The 22,703-nt window shown below is 43.9% G+C and overlaps 1 protein-coding gene across 2 annotated transcripts; it reads right to left on the bottom strand.

The window, feature by feature from the left end:
• Window positions 1–114: 114 nt before the first annotated feature.
• On the bottom strand, window positions 115–21,020 carry LOC130381969 (sodium- and chloride-dependent taurine transporter-like). 2 transcript variants are annotated; one of them, XM_056589693.1, is made up of 14 exons: window positions 20,879–21,020; window positions 14,406–14,635; window positions 14,166–14,300; window positions 12,475–12,709; window positions 12,082–12,214; window positions 11,111–11,245; window positions 10,591–10,694; window positions 10,336–10,460; window positions 8,298–8,410; window positions 7,012–7,149; window positions 6,398–6,500; window positions 5,638–5,738; window positions 5,266–5,436; window positions 115–2,020 (listed from the first exon to the last, which is right to left on the bottom strand). In XM_056589693.1, the coding sequence occupies exons 2-14, from the start codon at window positions 14,632–14,634 to the stop codon at window positions 1,865–1,867; spliced, it is 1,878 nt and encodes a 625-aa protein (XP_056445668.1). In that variant the 5' UTR covers window position 14,635; window positions 20,879–21,020; the 3' UTR covers window positions 115–1,864. The 2 variants fall into 2 exon arrangements, with proteins under 2 accessions (XP_056445668.1, XP_056445667.1); XM_056589692.1 differs by lacking the exon at window positions 20,879–21,020 and adding an exon at window positions 17,386–17,559.
• Between the last annotated feature and the right edge of the window lie 1,683 nt (window positions 21,021–22,703).

The following is a 22,703-nucleotide window of genomic DNA, read 5'->3' as shown; positions in this document are numbered from 1 at the left end:
TTGAGTGTATGGTTGTTTGTAATGTCCAAGGAGGAAGTTTATTTCGATTTGTTATCACACGTAAGCCCTTCATTACAGAAGAAAGCAGTTTGAAGTAAGACACAGACACACAAATCTAAAGAAAAGATTTTAATTTTTTTGTAATCTATCAAGAAATAATGCAATATGCATCTTAAAAAAGGGGATGATGAGACATACTTTGGTACATTTTATTTTATGCTCCCGCAGGAGCCATTTTCTATATTTGATTTGCTGCACATTTATTCCACATTTATTCAGATAGTCCTCATGACGTAATGTGGCTCAGTACTCAATATGCACTGGTTTAAAGTTAAAACATTTTGGCTGGATACTGTTTAAATAGGCAATTTCCCTACAATTATCGAATACAGTCATAAACAGCATTGCTATACTGATCGTTTAGGATACAAATTGCTTTCAATATTCCGAAAAATCAGATGAAATGATTTCAGCCAGGTTTACAATAAAAATGCTGGATATAAATGGCAGTAATCAATCAGTCAATGTGTTACAGAAAGTAATTAGTTACAGAGTCTATATGATGCACAGTATAAAATGGTTACAAAAGGCATGTGTGTTTTTACATACAAGTTACAATTCTACGATACCATTGCCTACATGGGACATGAGACACTCCAGTGATATGCTTGCATGGTACACATTTAAACAGCACGACCAGGAGCCACATGAACACAGCGGAGAACATTGTTTTGAACGTTGTAGACTTTTAGAGAATTTACAGTTCTTACCGTTTGTCCTTTCCTTCCTTTCATGATGGTGAACTCGGTTATTTGATTCTGAAGTTCGTTTTAAGGATATTTTCTGCTTTTATTCTACTTGGAAAGTAAATATGCAGCAGTCTAAATGTAAATGTAAATTTATCCCTATCAGAATAGTAGACGCTAAAATATGACCTCCTGAAATGTTTTTTCTTTTTTGAATGATAAAAACACAAAACTAAAAATAAAACTTCAAACATAAAGTGCAAAAAGTTTCAATAAATGCACTGGGACGGACTGGAAGTCACTGGCAGCGTATAAAATACTCCACCTAAAAATGTACTCTTCCCTTTTCGCATTCCTTGCTCCTTTTTTCCCCCCCTCCTTCCGTCGTTCATTTAACCTTCAACCTTCATCCCCCCCTCCCACCAATAAAAAAAGGATTTTCTTGTGAGTGCTCAACCTCAGTATTTTGGTAAATAATAATAGGATTTCATAAGGACACGTCCTATGCACACTGCATGTCGCCACAGCACCACTCAACCCGGGCGTTTCTAATATGAAGTCTACCTACAGATGTGATCTGGCTTGCCTCCTTGCCTCCTTTCCTCCTTGCCTTGCGGCTCGCGGCAGTACATTCAGATTGCGTCTCAAGACAAAATAACAGCTTAAAAAAAATGGAACATCAACTTTGGGCGAGAAATCCGTCAGAATAACTTTGAGGATGTTTTCGATATGTTCTACGGGATTATACTCTTAATAACACGCAGGGTGCGCACTGGATTTTTGGAAGGTGAATGTCAGTCGTTTCATGTTTCGCAGCGGACGAGATAATCCTGCCCACGCTCAGATTTAAACGGTAGTAAGCAACAGAACATGTTCTATCAGAAAATACTGCCTTATCTGGGATCAGTGCCAACTACAGCAACAACAATGGTAACATCAAACAATAATAAACGGTAAAAAATATATCAAGAGAAAACGAATATTACTCTTTTCTTGTAGAAGAAAACCAAAAACCAGAATATTCCTAGTGCAGACAATGTAAACCTACCACTATCAAGAGTTAGCCAATATTATAAACACAGAAAGCACGTCAATCGTATTCCTCTCACAGAGAGCGCTCACATCATCGTCTCGACAATGGTGTGGGTGGGCTTGATCAAGCCTTTGTTCCCGTTGGGGTCCAGGGGCTGCACTAGCTCGCTGTCCTTCACAATGTACTCCTTGGGCCGGGAGCTGCCCCCTCCTTTCACGGGCGCCGCCACTGCTTTGATTCTCTGGGGTGGGAAACAAGAGGACTGGGGTTAGCGGCCTGTAACTGGGCTGTAATAGAAGATGTGTAGAGGCATGGCAAAGATTGATCACGGCACAAATTGAGCTTGAGTCCAAACTTTTGGGCTGTTTTTTCTGATTGTGTCGAGTGTTTATTGCGTATTATTCAATGTATTGTATTCTGGGACGCTAACAGGCAGGGGGGGGGGGGAAGGGGGCTAGCCAAAGCCGAGAAAAACTAAACGAACATTGCACCAGTATACAGGAAATATCCTAGTAAATAACATTAGTAGGTAGGGCTGGGCAATTTTAGTTTTTTGATGACGGTCTTTCACTTGAAGCATTTTAATGAACCCCTTTGTTGTACTGTATAAACCGGCAATGTCCTTTGCAATGGTATATTTACTGCCTCTGTGAACCCCTGCCACAGGGGTTCTTTCTTCTCATAAGGAACGACGATTGATGCTGCTGCCAAGGTTAGCTGCCTTTCTGGCTTGACCCCCCCCCGTGCTAGACTGGGCACGCGTGGCCTTGCATCGCGCTGTAAGGAAACGCTCCCAGGCTAATCAATGAGTGCTGCTACACTGACCACTCTGCCCCAGCAAACACCCCGTCTCCCCCAGCACTTACTCTAGCTGCTGCTTTTGGAAGTTTACCAGTTTAGTGCTTAGAGCCAGGGCATTTATTAAAGAACGAGTCTGTTTGGTGTGGCAGTACTCACTTAATGTCGATCGTCCAATCACATCGCTGCACTATGCGCGCATTTGCATAAGGTTAACTTGATGAAGTTCAACTTTCTTCAACGTGCCGGAAAGCCTGCACGCAAGACTACCCACAATCCCTTTCCCCGCGCAATAACATAAGTGAAACGGATATACAAAGTCAATGGGAGGCATTGCGGAAAGAGAGACGAGTTCGGTGGGACCGATTGACACGCAGCAAAATGCTAAATTAGAAATAAAGTCTATTTTTAGGCGCGTTGACGTGTCCGTCCAGGAATTATCTGTGCATTTTCATAGAATGTACATATGTTTGTATGTCAATTAATCAAATAACATATAGATTATTAGTTGTAGTTGCATATTGCCCTCTACTTAAATTTGATAATGAACATCTTTACTAATGGGAGCAATCTTGCATTGAAATGTTGTGCACTGTAGGGTTTAGGCAGGGGTTCATCACATCATAGGGATCATGTGATACCCTTATATCATATACAAGGAAATCACCGTAGTTTTACAGGCCTACATATAACTACGACCGCTTGCCTCTCTGCATATTACACGCCCATTGTTTACTTCACATCGTCTCCCCATGAACGTACCCGCCGTTGCTGCTAACAAACAAGCTGTCATACAATAGCCTGTTCTTAGACGTACATTAGCCTAGCGTTTAAGCAAACAAATCATTACAGATTAGCTGTGGTTAGTGGCAGGGGATGACAGAACAAAGAGAGAGCAATGCAGGCACAGTGCTCGCTCCGCATATCTGTCACGCTGGTAGAAACGGGTTCTCGGCTTCGCGCATCCGACAGTGTTGTTTATATATCAAGGATCTTAGTGAGAAAGGACCCAGAGAGCCCTGCACTTTTGTTTTTAGAGCGATTATGAGCGCTGGCCATCATCGGGCACATCATATTCCTACATAACAGACTGACTTCCCCACGGTCTAGTCAGCCAAAACAAAAAAGCTGATGTTTCCTCGGCTGATCTTTCCGTCGGTGGGGAGTTGACGCTGCTATCTAAATCACAGCCAAAGTAGGGAGGGGCTGGGGCACTTCTAAATGATCCGGCACGACGGTGCTAAAAAATTCAAAACATTCTGTTGTTTATATGCTTGCTTGCTTTGACCACTGCAGAAAGGTCTGTGTAACATAGCAACACTAAAAGGAAATCAATAGTGGAACTGTAACTATGGTAAGTCACCCCGTGTAGTCCCTTATCTACTGTCAGGGGCGGTGCACTGCCATTGCCCTTGTGCCATCTTTTAGAAGTCCCCTTCGCCCTTCTCTTATCTGGTGTACATCCTGCTCTCTATTGATTCAACATCCGCCTCCCCGACACCTTTCATACCTCCCTCCTCCTACAAACACCCTACTGTTCACTGTAATAATCAGGGTGCAGCAGCAGTGCTACTGTTAGCAGCCGTAGTGGTGGTGGCAGTATCGGTGCTGGTAGTAGCAGTAGTGTTGGTGGCAATGGTAGTGGCTGTAGCTGTAGCTGTGTAAGTGAACAGCTGTGTTAGTGTTAGTGGTGGTGGTGGTGGTAGCACTAGCTGTGTTAGTGGTGGTGGTAGCACTAGCTGTGTTAGTGTTAGTGGTGGTGGTGGTGGTAGCACTAGCCTTGTTAGTGTTAGTGGTGGTGGTGATGGTAGCACTAGCTGTGTTAGTGAACTGTTGTTAGTGGTAGCGGTAGCTGTACTAGTGTTAGTGAACTGTTGTTAGTGGTAGCGGTAGCTGTACTAGTGTTAGTGAACTGTTGTTAGTGGTAGCGGTAGCTGTACTAGTGTTAGTGGACGGTTGTTAGTGGTAGCGGTAGCTGTACTAGTGTTAGTGAACGGTTGGTGGTGGTAGCGGTAGCTGTACTAGTGTTAGTGGACGGTTGTTAGTGGTAGCGGTAGCTGTACTAGTGTTAGTGAACGGTTGGTGGTGGTAGCGGTAGCTGTACTAGTGTTAGTGAACGGTTGGTGGTGGTAGCTGTACTAGTGTTAGTGGACGGTTGGTGGTGGTAGCTGTACTAGTGTTAGTGGACGGTTGGTGGTGGTAGCTGTACTAGTGTTAGTGGACGGTTGGTGGTGGTAGCGGTAGCTGTACTAGTGTTAGTGAACGGTTGGTGGTGGTAGCTGTACTAGTGTTAGTGGACGGTTGGTGGTGGTAGCTGTACTAGTGTTAGTGGACGGTTGGTAGCGGTAGCTGTACTAGTGTTAGTGAACGGTTGGTGGTGGTAGCGGTAGCTGTACTAGTGTTAGTGGACGGTTGTTAGTGGTAGCGGTAGCTGTACTAGTGTTAGTGAACGGTTGGTGGTGGTAGCGGTAGCTGTACTAGTGTTAGTGAACGGTTGGTGGTGGCAGCTGTACTAGTGTTAGTGGACGGTTGGTGGTGGTAGCTGTACTAGTGTTAGTGGACGGTTGGTGGTGGTAGCGGGAGCTGTGTTAGTGAACGGTTGGTGGTGGTAGCGGGAGCTGTGTTAGTGGACGGTTGGTGGTGGTAGCGGTAGCTGTGTTGGTGGTGGTAGTATTAGTAGTACTGTACCTCGATCAGAGGTCCCTCAGACTGAAGGATCTTGATGACCATCACCATGGGGATGCAGATCATGGATGTCAGGGCCAAAGACCAGCCCAAGCCAATGGACCAATCGGGGTACTCGTACACCTTGTTATACGTCAGAGGCTTGTACTTCGCCAGGGAGAACACAAAGCAACTCTGGGAGATAAAAATAAAATAAAACATTCAATTTCCAAGGGCAACATTTCACCATTTCTGGTCATCTTTCAGATACAGAGTTGGGGAGTCAACTCTCAGTCAATGTCAAACATTGTTCTTCTCCTTGTCCCATCTGGCAATGCTAAATGTATCGCTTTAAAACACCCATGCTATTCTGAAACGCGGCTGTTCATCTCTTACCGCGCAGAGGACGGGAGTGATGACAGACCAGCTCCATTTCATCCATGAGTTTGGTCGGTAGCCAATCATATCCTCGATTGCGTCATAGAAGTTGTCCACGCCTGGGCACCCAGAAGGCCAGAGGAGAGGGAGAAGAAGACGAAAGGTTGGAGTCCAAAGCGAAGGCATGGCCAACTTAATAATGAGCATTGATAATGACATTACGATATGTAGTTTGGCGGTCACAAGACTGGATCGTTCCTTGAAGAAGCAGTGGCTATCCTAAACTGAGACTAACCTCCCCAGCAAGGACTATGTCTTCCCTCCATGGGCCATCTGGCTCTGCGTCAACTCATGCGCTTCCAACTGGATGACATTCCCCACTATAAATAAGCTCCCTATTGTCCACCATCAAAATTGGAAACAGTTTCAGCACAAATACCCGAGTTTGCTCTCCCGGGTCCGTGAGATGTTGCCCCCCGAGCAGCGTTCAGCCGGTGATAATAATAGCCACAACAACGGTGATAAAACAATGGCCAAGGGAGCGGCATCTGGGGCAGCCTTCCCACATTTGTCTCCAGCCCAAAAGGTCATCGCTGAGTGGTGCCACTGTTCTTTGCAATAGTCCCTAAAAGGCTGTCGAGGGTTATTTACTAGTGGCCATAGAGCAGGGAAAGGACGCACACAGAGTTCCCACCCTGGTGTTCTAGCCGTGCACCAGTTTCAGCGTGTTAGTTATTGCTGTGTCTAATTAACGCAGATACAGTCGAGGCTCACTCACCGTAAACCCAGGATACAGCGATGCATTCGAAGAATGCAACCCACAAAAGGCACACACCGCTGGCTGCATAGTAGTCAAAGAGTTGAAACACATACATGCCACCCTGGATGGAGAGAAAACAAACATAAATTAGGACTTTACACGTCATATAAAAAGAAACACATGGAGGGGGTGGTGAGTTTCAAAGGGACACTAAAGTGTGAAAGGCGTTGGATGTGAGCGTTCGGGATAGACGCACAGGGGAATGCCGGCAAACCGCCAGTAGCGATCGAGTTCAACAGGTGGTCCGACGTCATTGAAGTATAGTTAACTTAATGGAAAGAGTCATTGGAAATTGTTCCATTCACTGTGTCAAACATACAGGACGCGTGAGTGGGCTTGGAAAGCCATATTTGGTGGTGGTATAGTCATGGCTTAGGCAGGCAGGAGGTGTGTCTGCTCTGTTATCTCCCCCCGTGCTTGTCCAAGGGGAGTGGGGAGAGGGGGAGGCTATAACTCTGCCCTTTTGTGTTGCCCAAGATTAATAGCAGACATTGCTTACAGTGAGAAGAGCCAATGAAAGAAAAGGAAACAAAGAAATAAAAAAAAAAGGCACAAAGTGCGGGTGAACTCACGTTTGTAACCATGGCGAGTCCGAGAAGATAGCTTATGGAACACATGATCGCAATGAAGATCTCCCGGCGGTAGCCCTTCCTTAGGAAAGATGGATACAGATCCACGATGGAGGTGATCTGTCCTTCCACTTCAACAAACTGTGTGGGGAAATGCGGGCGTTAAGGCAAAGAACAACAAAATCATCAACACAACATCGTACAATACCCTTCAAAATGGAATATCTATATTTGTACATTTGGTGGGTTGTCAACCAACGTTGTTAGAGAATGTTTTTATTGTACGGTAAGTCCTATACCTTGCCTACTTTCTGGATTGTAAATCATTTCCCCCCCCCCCCAGCGCTATTGTCCAATGAAAACAGTGTTCAGATTTCTGGTACTTGTTGACCCCTCATAAAATCGGAATGAAGAAATTCTGACACCAAACAATGGCCTTCATGATCAACGCCAACAGCGGCGCATTCAGCGGGACAACGCTATCTGAATGAAATGTAGGCGTCGAGTAAAACCACACACGTCACCCGGGGTTATTATTTACATGAGCTCAAATTTAGAGCACCAGCCCCCGACCTCGCACTCGGCCCCGGGCCTGATGCGTTGGCACGGCGCATGACCGCGTTAGCATTGGGAGTAGAATTACACGTGGAGGATGAAATGTGATCCGGGCACGGCTGCCCCATGGCTGGTGAACACTTGTGTTTTGTCTCCAGCCTACCTCCTCATAATCAAACTTTGATTGCGGCTGAGCTGCAGAGCACCTTACCCCAACCCTAAAAAAAGACTAACAAGTATGCTATGGGAAAACTAAAAAAAAATTAAATGTAATAAAAAAAAATATGGTCTACAGTATAATGTCGGCCCAAGCGCTTTTCAAACACCGTTTGGCAGCAATCGGACACTTGCAAGTGCACTGTCTCTGTGGGAATTACACATTGTAGTCAGGCCTACTTGCAAATACTTCTTTGGCAAAAGGTTGGTTATAAATACTTTACGGAAGAATGTTGGGCAGCGTTTTCTTCCCCTTCTTTTTGATACTTGATACACTGGAAGACGTGGATGCAGGGAAGCACCGAATGCCTCTTAGAAATACGAGTCTGACGGGATGACAACCGAGGCGTGCTATGGAGACTACATACACTGTGGGGCCCCGGGGCCCGCAGAGGTGTCTCTCCAAGGAATAAAAAAATGCCCTAACACCCCCCCCCCCACCCCCTCTCCTCCCCCACACCCGAGTACTCTGCATTGTGCACTGGAAACACTGGAGTCATTGTGCGAGAGGGACTGACCTGACTGTCCAGGCCCAGAAGCAGAAGCATGATAAAGAACAAGATGGCCCAGAAGGTAGGCATTGGCATCATGGACACGGCCTTCGGGTAGGCGATGAAGGCCAAACCGGGACCTGGCAGCACAAAGAGAGAGAGGAATGGGGCGGGGAGGAGGGAGGGGGGGATGGGAGGGCGGGGAGGGAGAGGGGCGAGGGAGAGAGTTAACCGGTTTGTCTTATTCCAGCTCGGACGCGATATGGTAGATCGGAGTTATGGAGGTGGGTGGAGTGTACGGTGGTTCAGTATGGTAGTGACGAAATTCAGTAGCCATTATTCAAAATGGAACTTTTCCAACCATGGAGAAGGAGATACAATGATAATGAGAAGAAAAGAAACTGGGGAAATTCTTACTGTCAGGTTACAGTGTTGGATTTCCATGATGGTTATCTATTGAGGAAATACACCGAACACAAAATTCCCAATTTCCTCATAGCCTGGAGAGCCCAAAGAAAATGGTTCCTATCTGTGCAGGGAGAATTAAAAACCTGATGTGAAGTAAAGTTTCATCCACTTCCAGGTTAAATGGAGTTGAATGGATGATAAATCTCAAACAGCGACCCTGAATGAATGCTCCATTAATCTCCTCTCGTTTGTTCATTGGCTAGTAGTCCTGCTCATTGAGCTATGAAGGAGCCAATCAAGAGACAGTTAATAAATGCCTGGTGAGCACTAGGCATGTGCCATAGGCATGTGTATGCTAACTGGCTAGGCCTGACACACACTATTAAAGTATGGTGGAGCAACTAAGCAAAGTCTTCCTCCAGTATTAGATCTACCTGACGATACGTATAGGTATCCGAGAATTTCATTGTAAAAGCTTTCCAATATCCAGATCTGGTAAAGTTTATAAGAAAAGGCCAAAACATTTTAGGGGATCCCCTCTACAATAATGTACGGGAGAACAGTTTTTCTCCCAGGGAACGGATAAATGATTAAACAATGATCAATTTATGTTGGTGTAATACAATAACAGCAAGGTATTCCTCATCAGAGCCCAGTATTAATTTAACAGTAAGTAGCAAAAATGGTATTTAACAACAGCACCTGCTCATTGACTAAGCCTTACAGCTCACAGGTAATATCCAATACAGAATAATCCTTTTAGTCATCAGTCATCGCATCTAGGCATGTAAAAAAGGTACAGAGCAGTGCATGGAAACCATATTCATAATCAATGGTTGGTTTTCTAATTTGACAACACAGAATACATATCATTGGTAGCGAGCGAGCATGCTGAAAGAAGACTCCTTCAGACAACATGGGATGTAAAAAAGGAAGAGAAACAGAACCGGTCGGGTCCACCTCAGCAAATCCTCAGCGTGTCGCAGAACTGGGCTTGGTGTATGATGCTGATTGGTCAGAAATATATCACAGCCAGGCAACACAGTAACGTGTATGATCTTAACCCACATAATGCCAATACTGATTCATGACTAAAGAGTGTCTTACTCGTTGACAACAATTTGAAAAGAGAGACCAGGGTCTCTTGTGCGTCATCATGTAAAGTCCACGTGACGCCGGTCCTCTTTGGGACGTCTCCTTGCAGTTAGGATCTGAAGTCACCAGTTGCCATGGTCAGCTTGAGTGAAAGACTGGCCGCCCTAGTGCCGTTGAGAACAGCTGTGTATGGCGCACTTGTATTTATAATAAGAATACAAATAATCAGCCAGCAATTTAACCTAGCAGTTCATTGTGCAGCAGCGGTTTAACAAACAAACCGCTCTTGAGCGAAAACGCCAACCCAACTGAGCCTCAACAGAGGTGGAACACACATCAAACCGGCAACAACTAATTCTGTTTCTTGCGACTTCTTCTAACAATTTCAAACTTTCCTCAAAATCCTCAAAATTAGCATTCTTCCCTTCCTCAGACCAATTTAAAAGCCATTGGTTTGGCTAAACGTTTGTGCGAAAACATGTTTTTTTGCCCCTTTTTTTTGTTTTTGTTTTCCAGTAGCAGTGCCCACCATCACTGCTACCGTGACCTTTGACCCTCGTACCTGACTCTGCCACATCGGCAATGTCCACCCCTTGCTCTTGTGCCATGAAGCCCAGGACGGAAAATATAGCGAAGCCAGACACAAAGCTGGTACCGCTGTTCAGGCCTCCCAGCAGCAAACAGTCCCTATGTCACACACACGTCATGGAGGGTGTTAGAGACACACACACGCAACCCAAGGTCTTCACACCCAGTTTCTGACATGGGTTGCTGTCACTACTTAGGTCCCCCCCCCCCCACTGGGATCAACGCTCACCTGTAGCAGTTGTATCTGTATTTGTTGTAGCTCCCCAGAGACGTCATGGCTCCCAGACAAATGGCGTAGGAGAAGAAGATCTGCGTCCCGGCATCGATCCACACCTGAAAGGCAGCATGAGGGGTGACGCGGCGTCAAAGGGAAGCAAACGGTTGATGTTTACACAACACTCTCGTGTTTTTTGGCGATTGATTTGGGCATTGGAAAGGCATTAGGTTTGAGATTGAGTTAAATGTTTGACAACAACGTAAACTAGAAGATACCGCAGAAGAAAAAAAAGTGTTCAGAGACCATTAATCATGGCCATATTATTTATAACTCCTTTAAAAATAACTACTCAGGATCATGAGCTACTCCAAAGGGGGATATTCATCAGAGTCATCCGATCACAAGATTTTAAGTCATGAGCCCTCTTTTCAACTGGGCTACCCTATTCACTCCCTCGACAAAAATACCAGAGAATTTGGTGACAAAACAACAATAATAATAATAATAATAATGTGCTGATTGAAGCTCCTACCTCTGGATCCTGCAGGCGGTTAAGGTCCGGGTAAAGATAAAACTTGATCCCTTCAGATGCCCCCGGCAGGGTCACCCCTCGCACCAGTAAAATAATCAGCATTACAAATGGGAAAGTTGCCGTTATATACACCACCTAGATTGGAGAAAACCGACAGGTGATTAGCCATGAACCAAACACATTATTGTAAGCCTTTCAGTCTTTACACATGTAATGTCAGTTAAAATGGTCACAGAAAACATGAACTCGAGGCTGACAAGATGCAGAAATGAGGAGCCCAGAGAACCTATCAAATTGAATGAAATAAGTAATAGTCTTATTTTGACATAAATTACATAAATACTGTAGCAAAGCCTGAATTGACCCACTTTATTGACCTACTGAATTGATCCAAGACCATAAAAACTAATGTGTTCCCTCCAGACTACTTTGAATTAGAGCAACAATCTTTGGGCTGACTGATGTGACACTGAGTGAATGGATATTATTGGATAGACACTTTTAATCATATGATGACCATGTAAAACAGCGATAACAGCAGTGAAAAAAGGTTCAATACATTATTAACAAAAAGTAATGGCATGCAGTCGAAAGGCTGCGTCGGCCAGGTATAAGAGCACCGGTAAGAATAAATAAACAGTGTTTTTAGAGTTCAACGCAAGAAGCAAAGAGTTGGACATTTCCCTGTAGGCTCTTTCAAGTGTTTTGTTTAACCCTGATATTGGCTTTGACCCAGTCTGCTAACAAATGCACGCGCAGGGCCAAAAGTAACTTCAACAGTATAAAGGTGACTGTGAGTCTGGCCAAGATGTAACATGCCAGTGCAGTGCATCAGCCAATGGTTCTAAATCAAACAAACCAACTTGGCCTCCAAATAAAGGCGTTTCTGTTAGCATTGGGGCACATATCCCTGTCCCGTTGCTTGCAAAACAAAAACCCAGGCAACAAAACAGAGATCATCACAAACGTACTTTTCCAGTAGACTTGACTCCCTTCCAGATGCAGAAAAAGCATATAACCCAGACAGCGAGGAGACACAGAGCCAGGTCCCATTTCAGATGGCCAACGTCCTCGATTCCAGTGGAGATGCTCAGGACATTGCGTCTGTGGAACACAGAGATCCACACGACAGGTTACGATCTGCCGCCAGCACGGCGGTGCCCCCCACCCTGTTAGCCACCGTTTCAATTAAACACAGTATACAGTGCAAAGTAAACAGGCCCATGACTGTAGCCATTTGGTGTATTATATAACAAAGAAAGCTTTCACACACACACACACACACACACACACACACACACACACACACACACACACACACACACACACACACACAGGCGCCAGCTGTTGTGGTCAGTACTCACTCCCAGAACTCAGTGACCGGGGAAGTGAAGTTGGTAATGTTGGCGGCCAGCCAGAGGGTCTTGTTCCTGCGGACCGTGTCCTCCACACACTGCGGTGTGTTCCAGGGCTGGTTGCACTTGGCCCAGGGGAGCTCCGGCTGGAAGCACTGGATCAGGTAGTACAGTCCCCAGGCCAGGATCACGATGTAGTAGATGTTGAGGAGAGAGACGATCACAACGGAGGCGTAGCCAATGCCTGTTGAGGACGGGATGGAGGGGTGGAGCGGAGAGGGGCCATTTTGTCAGTACAACCCCGTGATGTGGTCATCCTCAGAGTACTCTACAGTGACCTGTCAGCCAATAAAAAGTCTGGCTCTCCAGGACACATGCTTTTCCACCATAAAAACACATACAAATATTATATAAAATAAACGTCTCTATTTGTTTATTTTAATCTTTAAAAATCAAGTTTGCATGCTGATTTTAACTTGGTTGAACCTAGAAAGTCTGCCCATATTATTTTGAACCCATATTCATTTTTAAACTGCTGTCACTTCTATCAACTTCCCGTTCTCGCCTTCCTGATTCTCACATTCCAAAGGCGGACAAGTCAATCTGGTGACCAGGGTGTGACACACACACACACACACACACACACACACACACACACACACACACACACTTTTGGAATTGAGAAACGTAAACATAGAAGATAAGAATCGTTATCTTAAATTAATTTTTTTTTTTTAAATAAATAAATAACCTGATTGATTGTATTGTTTGACAATTTTCAACCCCCGGGTGGGCCCTGTCCGTTGGCCTACAGCTCTTCCCTGCTCCTTTGCCTCAGACCTACAACGTATAGATGTGAATCGGAGCGTCGCAGCTGTCGCTCTGGGTAAGAAGAGTAGGGTGGGGGGTCACTGGTAGTACCACCACAAGGTGGGTTCTTGAGATCAAAGGCTTCAAACCGTCATGAGATCCCCCCACCTCGGAGCAAGACTGCTGCTGAAACGCCCTGCTGATATTGTGTGTCACGAGAGAGTAAGGAAGAGAAACTAAACAGATGGCCCACTCACTGGTGCTGCTGTGTCACGTGACACATGGGCCAACATAGTTTTGAAAATACTGAAACTATTGCAAGGGAACGGTTTGCATTGCTAGGCAACTTCCGCTAAGTATTTTCCCCCTCCTCTGTTCCCATGGCAACAAAGCACTCAACATAGAAATGAATAACTTGCCAGTGTACTGTAAGTAGAACTCAGTGATATTTATGTATGCGTCTTGTGAGATTGCATTGACATGGATCTGTGGGCACCTGGTGCGTATCAAAGGGTTTTGGATCTTCCTCCCTGAATGTTCGCCTTGTAATCACCGTTCTCCATTGTACTGCTAACGGTATTTCGCCCTAGCAGAGGAAGCACTAAATTAATAAAGGAAGATAAAGTGTAGGGTGATTTATTATCGGGTTGAACCAGATGGAGGACGAAGCCTGTTCCAAGAGCCCAGCGAACACAAGCCTGAGCGGGGCTCTCTCTCTTGGCTATGGCTGCAGACCGGATACAGGAGATGGTTTGTTATTCCAGTGTGTCGCAGGACTTTCCTGGAGCCCTGAGTTATTATGCTTGGAGATTATGGAGAACGCCAAGAGTTTAGGAACCCAAAGAAAACACGCAGTCAGTTTGGGGGATGATCTGTAGGGGGAAACTGACCAGTGAAGATGGGGCAGATCTTAGCCCAGCAGGTGATCCCTCCCTCAGAGGTGTACTGGCCCAGAGCCACTTCCAAGAAGAACACAGGCAGGCCTCCCCCAAACAAGAATATGAAGTAGGGTATGAGAAATGCACCTGAGGATGAAGAAAATAAACAAACAGGAAAACATTACCTTCCATAAAACGTTAGTATTCCAAGAGCCAATACACCAAAGAGGCCCCATCTGGTCTGTTACTTACCTCCACCATTTTTATAGCAAAGGTACGGGAAACGCCACACGTTCCCTAAACCCACAAAGCCGCCAGCCACCGACAGGACAAAGTCAAGCTTGCTGGACCACTTCTCCCTCTGGGGAGCCCGGCCCTCTGCCTCGTCTTCGGGCCGTGTGCCCGGGCTCTTGCCCGGGGAGGGTTTTAGGGTGTCCTTGTGGAAGTCCTTCAAACATTGGAGTTTCTCCTTTTGTGCCATGCTGCAGAGAGGAGAGGGAGTGGAGAAGATGGCATATGGAAGAGAAAGTTCAAATATAGCCATGAGTGAGATGGGGGTGACGGGGGAGGGGTTGGCTACATCAGGTTTAGCAGAAGGAATAGGAGACAGAGAGAGAGCGACATAGACAGAGACAGAGAGAAAGATAGGAGGCTGCGATAGGGAGCTTGTTTGTGTTACAACATGCTGTTCAACCAGTTATCATAATAAACAGAACACCATCACTTATCTTCCTAATCTAAGACACATTTTTCATACTGGAAAAGAAAAATCTAATAAACAGAACCCAGAATAGAACACAGGCAGTATTCCTAAATATAAATATGTAAAAAATAAAACAAATATAAATAAGTAATAACATGAGGTATTCCAGTAAGCGTTCCAGTAACATCATAATATCACTGGACAGCCAATATCCTAGAGGTCTCTTGGCTATGATCAGTGAGATTCCAATCATGAGTGGTTTAAGAGATTTACAGAGCCGTTAATCAAGTTTCATTCCATTTACAAGATATTACCAAGGCATGCTGAGCATCTATGGCCTCTATACACTAATAGTGCTTTGGGCCTAGTTTTACTGACTGCTGGGTATCCTATGAAAGCATACAGTATATTGCAAATAACATTTTTGTTTGGCATTCACCTGGCAAACATACAAATAAATGAATAAACTCTATAGACTACATTTGAAATAATAGCAAAATTGTAATTGTGAAAAAACTGATTACGTTAACCGCTATGGATGAAAGCAGTTTTGCGTCTAAATTTATTTTCGGTCTATTCTATTAATATTTACATTTCACCTTCCACCTCCTTGCCTGCCTCAGTCCCTCTCCAGGGAGATTGGTGGCGTTATCCTGGCCTTGAACCAGGAATTAAACATGAAGCGCCTTGACCAGTGCTCCACATGGCACTCAGCTCCACAATCCAGACACACTCAAAAAAGGTGGACCAGGAGGCAAAGTGGATCGGAGGGGAGCCTCTCAAACCATAACGCGTGTATCACAGTCACGGTTCTAAAGTCAACACAATAGCGGTTGGCGAGACGCCGCTTGAACTGAAACTAATGTTTGTAAAGGGAAAACCTGCAGAGCCCCTCTCCCCTGCGTTACACCGGCAGCCACACAGTTGGTTCCCCGCCAAATTGAAAGACGATAGTCCCCCGACATTCCAAAGGCCTTGGCATCGTGCCAGGGGATGCAAGATCTTCATTTCACTCAGCGTACTGTACTGTAAACCACCTTTCAGAGAAAGCCAGGATTTGTTATTACGCCCCTCTGTATCCCATTTCCCAGCCCCCGCCAAAGAGGAGCCAGGAGCACCCAAACCGTAATAGGGCAGGAATAACTGTTTGACAAATCACTTGGACACGTTGGGACCTAATGGGCTGTGAGCTTCCTGTCCTAGGAACATAATGATTGTTTCTGGATGAAAACGGGGAGGAATTACAAAGACTTTGATTAATTGTTGCTACTGATTATGCAAGCGGCAAAGGTTTCCCCTTCTTTAGAGCCCGGCGCTGGCGGACAGAAACGGCAGGCGACTTCAAAGACTTCCCCTTCTCTCTTTTCGAGCCCAATGCAAATTTGTAGGTGGAGTGTTGCCAATCGGAACCCAAGGTATTAAGTAAGCAAGAGTTGCATTTCCAAAACAAAATAAGAAAAATACTGTTTTGCCCAGAGATATCTAGGAAGATATAAAAGATATATTGCTAAAATAAAAGGATTTAACTTTGTATTAATACAGTTCTTCAACTTTTGAAAATATTTCTCTTCGAAGTTGTCATAACCCCACCTGATCCGATGTTGCGTTCAACACACAAAACCCCCAAAAATGAAGTAAAAAAAGAAACCGAATTGGTTCCACCTGGTGAAGTTGATTCGTACATGAAGCCTGTTTTATGTATGCCTTAGGGCTGCAATTAAAAACTACTTTAGAAGGCATCTCCTGTGGATTTAACGAGGCCCCTATCAATCGCTCCTTCGACCCCGGTCCCGCTTGGTCCCTCTCCGAGTCCTTCCGTTCAGTCATCATGCTTTTCATAGGTTTTTCTCTCGCCTGCATGTTAGTCATGACGAGCCAACTTGAACTGCTTTTCACTCTCAAACCTCATTACATAACTGGATCAGCGCTCGCCCACTCTATCCCTCCACCGCCGTTACCTCCACCCACACCCCTCCACCCGTGTGCTTTCCTTTGCTTGTTTGCGTAGAGGAGTTTTTCACCTTCTGGAAGGTAGTGTGCATGTCTGATAAGACTTAAGGTAAACAGTCCTTAAGATTAGCCATGCGACCCGGCCAGACACCCATGGCCGGACTTTCTGTGTACCCTCACTTGATAAGGCCAAAACAAAAGCATTACAGCCACTAAGCGCCTCACAGGAATAACCCTTTTTTCCACTGCCAGTATAGTGTAGACCTGAAGGTCCACCCAATGTGGACTCAACCGTTTGATCGCAAGATTAAATATCACAAAGAAAATAAAAAAACAACTGAAGGCTGAAGAACTTGATAGCATGCAGGTATGCAGTCCTTCTGTTTAACACAAGAAAGTCTGCTTCCAAGAACGGATTCCCTTACTTAACAAACTGATGAAAAAAATAAATCAGTTCAACAACATTCTCATATTCACACACACACACACACACACACACACACAAACACACACACACACACCAAGAGAGAAAAGTTTCTAATATTTCGTTACTAAAAGACATTAGTGGAAAGAACTTACATTTCCTTCATGGCTGTGATTATGTATAGGCTGCTTCTTCCTCAGCTGTCACCATTCCTCTGTACTGAGAACCTTTATGCCAACACAGTTTACAAGGACTAGAGCTGACACTATGGCCCGCCCCATCGGCTAAAGACAATTAAATCCTACACAGAGATTGGGTACAGCGGCACAGCGACGGACAACTGTAAATTTCCACTTCCCACTGACTCCCCACACACACACACACACACACACACACACACACACACACACACACACACACACACACACACACACACAGCCAGGGACTAAGGATTAGTACTGTGCCCTGAGCACGTCACAGCCACCTTCTTTTTTTTCAACCCAGAGAAGGAAGATAGACAGAGAGGGAGGGAGGGAGGGAGGGAGGGAGGGAGGGAGGGAGGGAGGGAGGGAGGGAGAAAGAGGGAGAGAGCCGAGTCAACCTTTCCCTCATTAGACCCATATCTCCTCAACTCTGGGTGGATTTAACTTAAACAAGCCATTTTGCTCTAACCTTCCAAGTGTTGGACTCCTAAAGCACCAGAATGTATATTTGTGTGCGAATGCGTGTGTGGGTATGTCCTCACAGCGACCTAATTTGACACCTTTGTATAAAAGTCCCTTTAGTGAACAGGATATATGGAAACACATGCAGCGACATGCAAACAGAACCGATGGCCAGCTATCTGCAAACATCAACCCGCAGAGAACGGCCCTTCAACAATGCCTAATAAGGCAATGCGCAGTCTATTTATTTTCTGCGTGTGTTGAAAACGCCATTCCCTCATAACTTAGCTTACAATACCCACGCAATTGTGGCAATGTCAGGGTCAATTTCATCCAAATGAACCAGTCAACAGGATTTGTCACAACATGGGGCAAGGTTTGGCTTGTCTTCAATACACCCCCTGGGGCGCCGTTATGAATGACGGCAACTTGAAATTAAATTAGATCATTAATGCACAGGAAATAAATGCCTAAATAAACACAGGCTTTTGGTATGGATCACCAGCTTTAATTTCATTGATGAAATAGTTAATAGCCGTGTAGCATTCTATCAATAAATAATTAAGCACTTGACCAAACCAACAGTGGACTGTTACTGCCCTCCAGTTGACACAAGGGAGACATGGCGTGAATATAATGGCATATGATGCAAGGAATTGTACTGAATGCTTGCAACATTTTCACCATTGCCCTGAGAAAAAAAACAATAGGCAAGGCTTAATTATTTTCTCAAACACCATAATAACCATGAATAAAATTTTATTTTTCCATTTTCCACAGACATTAAACAATTTGATGATATATCTTTGACATCATCAACACAGTTTGTAGTGAAAAATAAATCTTGATAAGACTATGGACACAGAATATTATGCTGCAACAGAGCCGCATATGGACACAAGTTTGTTGCATTAGCTAGACAACATCTGGCCAGTAGGGGGTATGCATCAGTTTACAGGAGATTATGAAGAAATAGTTGATTTCCAAATGTCCAACTTTGCACATTAAAGATTGTAAAAGAATATCCTGACGTCGAATTCACATGATTGACATGTTGCCTAGACAAATTCTGTAAGCACAACAGTAGAAACGATGCGTACATATAGTTCTTGAAGACAATTCCCTAAAAAGGAGTATTAATTACACATTGTCTTTAGATGCAAATTATTAGTTTATGTGAAAATAGCCTTATTCCTACATGAGTTCCTGCACATTCGAGATCATGCTTTATCTGAATAATGAGGTACATTTAAATCACATTCCTTTTTATAAATGGAAGGATTAATATCAAAGTCTTCCAAAAAGGTGTCCATGACACTTACGTCGTCTCAGAGAGGGCAACTGATCAACTGATCAATCAACTGATCTATGTTCTGAATTTTGTTTTTTTCTAAATTCCCCACCATCAGATAACCTTCAGAGGCTGGCAAAGCCAAAACTGTTTAATTCTGGGATCTCCCCCAAGTCAGACAACTCAGTAGTGGTCATTAACAAAAAAATGGATTTACATGAATTCAGAGTTAATTTGACTAGTGTTTGTACACAACATGATGAGGCAGTACGATTATGTCAGATATGGACATTATCCACTATAAACGTTTCTTTATCCATCAATGTCTGCATCATATCCATGAACTTAATCTATATAGGCTTCAAAGAACATAATCCACACATACTCTCAGTAATCGACAGCAACTCATGCCAGTGGAAGAGAAGCACTCTTCAAACAAAAGGCAACAAAAGTTTGCCAATTGACTCATTGTAGATTGTTACAATAATATAGTGTAATCAAATCATTATAACTAATTATTGTGGTGCATACAATAACATGGAAGCTGAAAGCATGGAAGATGCAACAGATTTATTATTCAATTATGCAATTGTAATACTTTGAAAATAAATACTTTGATACAAGGTTTGTTTTGCTTGTAAATATTGTAAATTTTCAGAAGATTGAGGAAGTTACATGCATGTGTAGCTGAAGATGCCTTGCTCTTGATTCAAATAATGTGTTAATCGATGTATACCTATCCAAAGTCTAATTAGTTGAGGCACTCCTGAAAAATAAGCTGTTACCATTGGCAAGCACACCGGTCTTTCCTTTCAATGTTATAACATTTTCATGAATCCCAGAAATCTGACCACCACCAACACCCTCCTCACGTTTGTCTTCAAAACAAATGCACGTGTCCCCTCCGGTTATCAGAGACTGATGGTGAAGACGGTTAGATAACAAGACCACCTGGATAAAACCATCGAAAGCAACACATCACAGACGGGAATCGCGTAGTCAACCGCTTCACTGTATTTTACTTATAATAGTTCAAATGTAAAAGCTAAAGCAATCACTAGGACACAAGCCACAGCACAGAACACGCCGTGTTGCCTGGTCTGCATAATCGACAAAATGTAGTAAAACGTTAATTACACGAATATGCTTTACCATTCCCTTGAGCCCATCAACCAGTCGTTTGATTAATGGACGCACATAACCCGTTCGCTGACTCTGGATATAAAAAACACTGGTTAGCGATTAGACTTTAGGGGATAAAAGGTTGATAAGCACCTCATAAGGTGGCAGGCAGCCCATTATCACCCCCGGTTGAGACGAAGTGACGGTGAAACACAAGACACACTCGCCTCTTTACTGATCATGGCCCAGCATCGTGCAAAAGGGTCAATAATGACAAATACACATCTCATTAATTATTGTATCCAAGTAACCTGCATGCTGCCCAAGGTGACGCGTTTAATTATCATCGAGCCCCGGGATCAATAATTAACGTTACTAGCGATTCTTTGACCATAAAAATAACGCATGTGATCTTTACCGGAAACAACTTTTACAACCAGCCGCTCGTGTTCGTAATGCAGGCTATTTCAACCCAAACATCGGCTCTAGCGCATGTAGTGGTTTTCAAATGCATTTTGTCAATGTTACCGACATTTCGGACAATTAACGGTAAAGAAGATGACGAATTACCTGTGATCTGTTTTTGAATGAGCTGTTCCTTGTTCCTTATTTTGTGCGATGGATCACGTTTGAAATAAATTTCATTGGGATGAAATCTCTCAGTGACCTTTGTTTCAACGAGCGGGCGTGCGTTTAATATCAGTTTGAGTGGAAAATCACCAGCTTCTCCGTGCAACAGGAGACCTGATTCTTAAAGAGACAGTCCACTATTGATGGGTCGTTCGTGGACAAGTCGGCTCTTTCACGAACATCGATTTAGAAATAGATCGGGCTAGATACATCCCACATAACAACCGATATTAGCAACGACTAACGATCAGAGCAACTGACGTAGGCAACGTTTTCATGACTGTACTGTAGCCTTATGTCCAGCCATGAAATACATAATTTCCTGCAACTAAATACAATTCTACCTTGCCTATCTTTGAAAAATAGACAGCTATTACACAATCCACCATCACATTAAATGGGCACAAACAAAAGAGATATTAATAGATTTTGCAGTAAACATTAATAAATAAAGAGTCGTTTGAGAGCCAAGAGAGCTGGCTGTTATAGAACAGCAGACCAAAAAGATCTGACTCACTGCGAAGAACCGTAATGTCCATCACTACAGCTCACCAAAATGTGCGCGGTCCCTTAACTTATCTTGTTCGCAAAGTGCATGTAGATAACCGTCATGGAAACGAGCATCTAGAGAAGAACCAAGGTTGCCGTGCAAGCTGGATGCTGCCCATCACTTTGAATAAGTGATATGCGATGTGTAATTAAGCCATTCATTTGTCCTTTTTTTTTTGTTTGCTATTTGTTTATTGATTTGTAATTGGTCGTCATAGGCCTAGTTGACACTATTTCAAAACTCCTCAGCTGTTTTAATGCAAAGTGTGTTTAAAGGCACTTGTATTGTGTTTTAGTTGTGATTTCCCTTCAAGTAGACAAAATATTCATAAACATGACCGATTGCTTTCTGGCACTCGGGATGGAAATGGTCAAGTAGGCGCCTGCCTGGCGAACTGGAAGTAGCACTCAATGTCAAAGCCACATTTATATTGTTTTGGTGTAGGCCTCCCATACCATTTAATCAAAATACACGAAGGTCACGTTTCAAAGCCTCCCCAATCTATAAATACCAACAATGGTTTGTTATTGTTGTGTGTCTCTTATCATAATCATTTGAACAGTTTTCATTCGAATCATAGCAAATATTATGACATCTGCATAACATAAAGCATCTGCATAACAAATGCAATTTGTTTAGTTGAGTGTTCAGGGTTAGACCTACTTGTCCTGGACGGATTTAGCTTGTCTTTTGTTAGAGGTCTTGCTGAGGGCATCCCTGTCACATGGTAATGGTTTAATCCTGTCTCACATGTAAATACTGTCTGTGTCCTCCTGCAAAACCCCTTTGTGTTCTCCACCGGGAACCTTGTGACTCGACTCTAGTAAAGCAACCATTTGTGTGTTGTTAAAACATAAAATTGCAAAAAAAAAACATAAAAGGATTCAGGTAACATGGACTGCCACGCCATGATAGCCAAGACAAACGGAACTATCGTTTCATCAGCTCACCTTATGGCTTGCAAAAGCTAGAGTAAATATTTTGTGCCGGTTTTTATCTGAGTGTGCCATAAAAGCTATAATGCCAACGTTCACTTCCATGTCCGGGTATTGAGCTGTTAATGCAACAAGTGAGCATGTAAGGTTTAATCCGATATTACCAGGGCCGTGTCATGTGAGGTGTAAGCATCTGACTGTCACACAGTGCCAGGAAAGCGTCAACAAAGGGCACACAAATAAACATGTTTCAGATAACATAATCCTGTTGCAAGCGCTG

This window comes from Gadus chalcogrammus, chromosome 1, assembly GCF_026213295.1.
Source record: "Gadus chalcogrammus isolate NIFS_2021 chromosome 1, NIFS_Gcha_1.0, whole genome shotgun sequence".
Taxonomy (NCBI): Eukaryota; Metazoa; Chordata; class Actinopteri; order Gadiformes; family Gadidae; genus Gadus; species Gadus chalcogrammus.
Note: the sequence above shows the minus strand (reverse complement) of the source record. Positions and strands in the feature narration are given on the sequence as shown.